Genomic DNA, 4,985 nt, shown 5'->3' with positions numbered 1-4,985 from the left:
CGGAAGAGCAAAAACGAAGCAATCTTCTTCACCTCCCTCTGCCCTCTAGCTATAGCACCTTTCTCTTTCCTCCACTTTACAGTTAACCTTGAATAATCTGTATTCCTTGCCTGGATTTCCTCATCCCCAGTCATTCTTTATCTCATTGCAGTGTAATTTCCATCCTGCCATTCCTCTGAAAAGGTTCTCACCCATATCTCATCTTATTGGACTCTCAGTGGCATTCATCTTGACTTCCATGATGGCACAATCTTCTGTTCTTTCTCCTCTTGTATTTTACCTTTTAATGTTGGTAGTTCCCAGAGGTCTGCCCTGAGCCCTCTTTTCTCACTGTTAAACTTTCCTTGGCAATCTTACCATTCTTGGCTTTGAATACCAGTCAGTGACTCCAGATCTGTATTCACTGGGCTTTTCTCCAGATTTTCAAGCCTATGTTACCTTTGTCTCTACCCTTTCAAAACTAAACTCAACTCCCATCTTTCCTTCTCACTCACCATAACTAAAAACTGATTACACTCCCTTTCTTTAACTCCTGTGAATTCCTCTGTAAAATATTTGTACTGTTGTCCACACATTTGATGATCTCAAAATCAGAGAGAGATTCAACCCCGTATTCCACTTGAGTCTCAGGAGGCTTCAGAGAGGAGGTGCTTAGTCTTCAAGGAGCCCATCAGGAGATAAGGGAGAGGAGGAACAATCTAGAGAAAGGAAACAAAATGAGCCAAGGCCCTGAGACACGAAGGGGTATTGCATTTTCTAGGAAGTCAGTAATTCAGTTTGCATAAGGGTTATAGTCTGAGTGGGCAATAAGTCTGGAAAAGCAGGTGATGCCCTACTACCCCTGCAGGCTCCTCCCCAGCCCCCAGTCCCCATATACATTTCTCTTGATGTGACCAAAGTATTCTCTTGAATTAAATATTTCCTCTTTACCTAGATAAAACCCCAAAGCATCTGCATACAAAAGGCCTTTCCTGATTTAATTCTTCTTCCCTTTCAGGCTTTGTGCCATAGTGCCAATTATGTGGAACTGCTTGTCTTTGCTGAAACAATTTCCTCCACAAATTGCCCTCAACCTACCTTTCCAGTCTCATCATCAGTAACATGCTAATACAGAAGCCGAAATCCAAATCTGAAGGTTATATGTGCTAGAACAGAGTGAAAAACTAAGGCTTCAAAGACTATCCAAAAACTGCATTTAGCATTGAAATTATAGACAGGATACCATCAGTGAGCTCCCAGGGTGGACCCAATCTGTCACCAGACTACTGAGCTAGGTATGTGTGGAGATGGCAAGGATACAGGTCACTGCTTTACGTGGAACCGAAATGAGAGCAATGAAAAAAAAGAACTGGTACAAGGACACAGGGGAATACAATTTTAAGCCATGAATTTAAAAATAACCATCCATAAGCCAGTTTGGTATGTAGTAGTTTGAATACTTCTAGGTGGCAATTTTTTATGAAAAGAGAGTTATGAACAATTTCTAAAAACTAGCTATTAAAAAAAAAAGCTCAATGATATTTTCCACTTAATCCCAGAAAGGAAAGCCTACTGGTTTCCTGGATCGCCCTAGTTTTACATATACGGTTAAAACTGTTATTCTCAAATGCGGGGGTTTTCAGGATACTTTTACAAGTTAGAGATGCAGGTGGTCTGTCAGCTCATTGAGTTTTAAATTTTTACACGGATGTGGAAGATAAGTTCATCTTGGTGAAAGTTTAAGCTGCATATTTGTTTGTATGTATATTCCAGTTTAAGAAAAACTAATACTTTGCTGGCTCTCTAATTGGTTTTCCTTTTTTTTTGTTCTTTTTACTTGTAGAAAAGCAGCATCTGTGATAGCAAAGTACCCACACAAAATAAAGAGTGGAGCAGAAGCTAAGAAACTGGTAAGTTTAGGGAGCAAGTTGAGCGAAGAGCTCACATGTGTACCGATCTGATGGGTTCCCACAAGATGAAATTTGCCTCCGAAGCTGCCTTGACCCACACGGGCAGATTTCACAGCTTTCTTGGAATAATATTAATGCTGTTTCAAGCATACTTTTTCAAGCTTGGAGTGTTTTTATTGGGGGAGGGGGTGGATTTAAGATTTTTTTTAACATATGTAATTACAGTTTTCTTTCTCTACTTTGCCATGTATATGTGTACTCATTCTCACGCTGAATTTCAGCTTGAGTGTTACTCCTCAAGGAGAGTGTGGTAACAGTGTGGTACTTGCATGTCTGCTCGCTAGCTGTTCTTTCTGATCCCCAGGTAGAGGAACTTATGTAAGTTAGTGTTCCCAAGGAGATCTTACCTACTAATAAGCACACGATTAAGCCCCTTTGCATATTATGGCATTTAGCCCTGTTCTCTGTAATTTCCGGGAAGCCCCGTATGCTAATAGTGTCACTCCCGGGTGGGACTTGGCATTCTCTGTTCCAGCACATCCCTCAGGTGATGCAGGTGTATGCAGAAGCCTGAGAACTTCTGTTCTAGAGCAAGTCCACGACAGCATTGTTATAATTTCAAAAATTGGAAAACATCTAAATGTTCTCCTGTAGGGTATTTTTAAAAGTAAATTATGATACATTCATACAATAATACACTATGCGGTCATTAAAGATGTTGTAGCTTATTTATCGATATAGAAATTTGTTCATGATGCATTTTTAAGTTAAAGCACTTTACAAAGCAGTATGATTCTATTTTTGTAAGAAAAAAGTAGCCGTATGTATACACACAGACACACACACACACACACACACACACACATATACACGCACGTAACTTTGCATATATATATGAGCAAAAAAGAAGTCAGTACATAGCAGATGTTAAGTGGCAAGGTTACAGGTTATTTTAATTTTCAGGGTGATGAAATTAACAAGTGATTCTAATATTTTCTTTATGCAACTTTATATTTTCTAATTTTTCTACAACAGAAGTTAATTTTGAAAAAGCAAGGTCATTTAGAATTGTCTTATTAGGGCTCCTCTTTTGCCAATCATTTAAACATTTTGTCTTTGGGAGAATATATTTTTACTGGTGCTCAATTTTCTGTGTCCTTTGTTTGAAAACTGGTCATGTGACGATCACTGTTTTTTCTTTTTTCCTTTATCTTTTAATGATTTGGTAAGCATAATATTTATGTGACTTTTATATTTTTTATTTTCTATGTAGCCTGGAGTAGGAACAAAAATTGCTGAAAAGATTGATGAGTTTTTAGCTACTGGAAAATTGCGTAAACTGGAAAAGGTAAAATGCTAACTTATTTGTTTGCTTATAGTGTCTGCCTTTATGGCAGCTATCATGTAGCACCATTGCAGGGTGGGTGATGTCATCCACCCTCCGTTAGATTCAGTGAGAAAAGGAAGGAGCAGTTTATGGCTTTGTAAGTGTCCTATATTTTAGATTTTGAATATTGTTCTTATAAACTGTTCACTTACTTTATGTTGCATTTAAGAGACTATTAGCATCTGTGATAGAATTACTTCTTTATTTTCAGTACCATTTAGAAGGGAGATTATAAACTTTGACTAAATGATTGTTATCTTTTAGAATTTCTATGCTTAAACTCTCGCAAGCATTTTTATGGTTTTATTTCACCCCGATGATAGTCATTATATCACTTCTGGTCTTTTTATGAATAAGCCTTTTAAAAGTATTGGATAAATTAGAGAAGAGCCATCTTCATCAGCTTTCTTACTCACCTGTAACCACTGGGGTTTTACATGAATCCTTCTGCATGGGTTATCCAGGCAGTGTAAAAGGCTCTTCAAGTCTCTTAGCAGCCTAGTGTATTTCTAACAAGATCATTTGAGTCCTCAAAGCATTCCTAGATCATTGTTAGACTTTTTGTTTTTCCTTAAAGATTCGGCAGGATGATACGAGTTCATCCATCAATTTCCTGACTCGAGTTAGTGGCATTGGGTAAGCATTATTTTTTAAGCAGACACAGTAGTAGGGTTGTTTAATTTTTTTATGTCAGCCAAAATAGAGTACATGCTCTTTCTCTTCAAAGCCTGTACCTTTCTACCTCTGCGCCTTTGCCCATGCAGTTCACTCACCCATATTTTACATGTCTCAGGCTGGTTCTTCAGAGGCTGCCGCGACTTTAAAAGCCCCATTCGAGGCACATGAATCCAGTTTGAGTCCCCAGCCAGAAATAATCTCTCTTTCCTCTAAGCTCCATTAGCACTTGCTCTGTGGACTTATTATCACTCCCTCTACATTGTGGCTCTTTTGCCTCTCTGAGCGTGGTATTTATCTTAAACATTTAAGCTTTTTCTGTAGTACCTGGCATATGAGCTTGGAACAAGCACTCAAGTATTTCCTAATGAAGGCATCTCTATCTTAAATTTGAGCTAGCAGAGGCTTCTTTGACACTGGAGAGAGTAAAGGTTAACACTGAAATATTAGGGCTGCAGTGCTTTACTTAACTCTCATCTTGATGGAATGAGGCCATTCTTTTAGGTATATGATGATTGTTCCTTAATGGCAACCATTTGATGAATGTTATTTTAAAATATATTAAATTCCTAAACCTAGTATACTGAAAAGGAGCATGACTCCTTGGGGACCCAAGACAATTATAAAATGTTAATATTTGTTTCAGAGAGCGTCTGTTACATTATTCTCATTTTTCAGGCAAGAAAACGGAATGCAGAAAGTGAGATAGCTGTGGCAGGGCCAGAATCAGAACCTGGGTCTCCCGGCTCCCAGTCCAGATCTGTTATTTCTGTGCCACATTGCCTTCCTGATATGAATGTCAGTTTCTGTACCAAGGCTCTTTGTCATTAAAATCTCAGTTTAAGTATCATCTGAGAGGCCTTCCCTCACCACCCAATCTAAAGAAGACCCAGCCACTCTGTCATATTTTACCCTATTTTAATTCACCTACCAGATATTTTTCTTTGTTTATATATCTGTTTATTGTCTCTCTCTCTAACCACTGGAATGTATAAACAGGTAAGACCAGGGCCCTTATTTGTCTTATTCCTGCT

The 4,985-nt window shown here is 38.3% G+C and overlaps 1 protein-coding gene across 1 annotated transcript in view; it reads left to right on the top strand.

The window, feature by feature from the left end:
- POLB (DNA polymerase beta) overlaps positions 1 to 4,985 on the top strand; it is a 20,454-nt gene that overhangs the window by 1,132 nt on the left and 14,337 nt on the right. Inside the window, exons 3-5 of the mRNA XM_007455470.1 lie at positions 1,823 to 1,889; positions 3,163 to 3,237; positions 3,854 to 3,912. Coding sequence (XP_007455532.1) covers positions 1,823 to 1,889; positions 3,163 to 3,237; positions 3,854 to 3,912 — 201 coding nt within the window. The remainder of the gene's footprint in view (positions 1 to 1,822; positions 1,890 to 3,162; positions 3,238 to 3,853; positions 3,913 to 4,985) is intronic.

Source organism: Lipotes vexillifer, unplaced genomic scaffold (assembly GCF_000442215.2).
Source record: "Lipotes vexillifer unplaced genomic scaffold, Lipotes_vexillifer_v1.1 scaffold414, whole genome shotgun sequence".
Lineage (NCBI taxonomy): Eukaryota > Metazoa > Chordata > Mammalia > Artiodactyla > Lipotidae > Lipotes > Lipotes vexillifer.
Note: the sequence above shows the minus strand (reverse complement) of the source record. Positions and strands in the feature narration are given on the sequence as shown.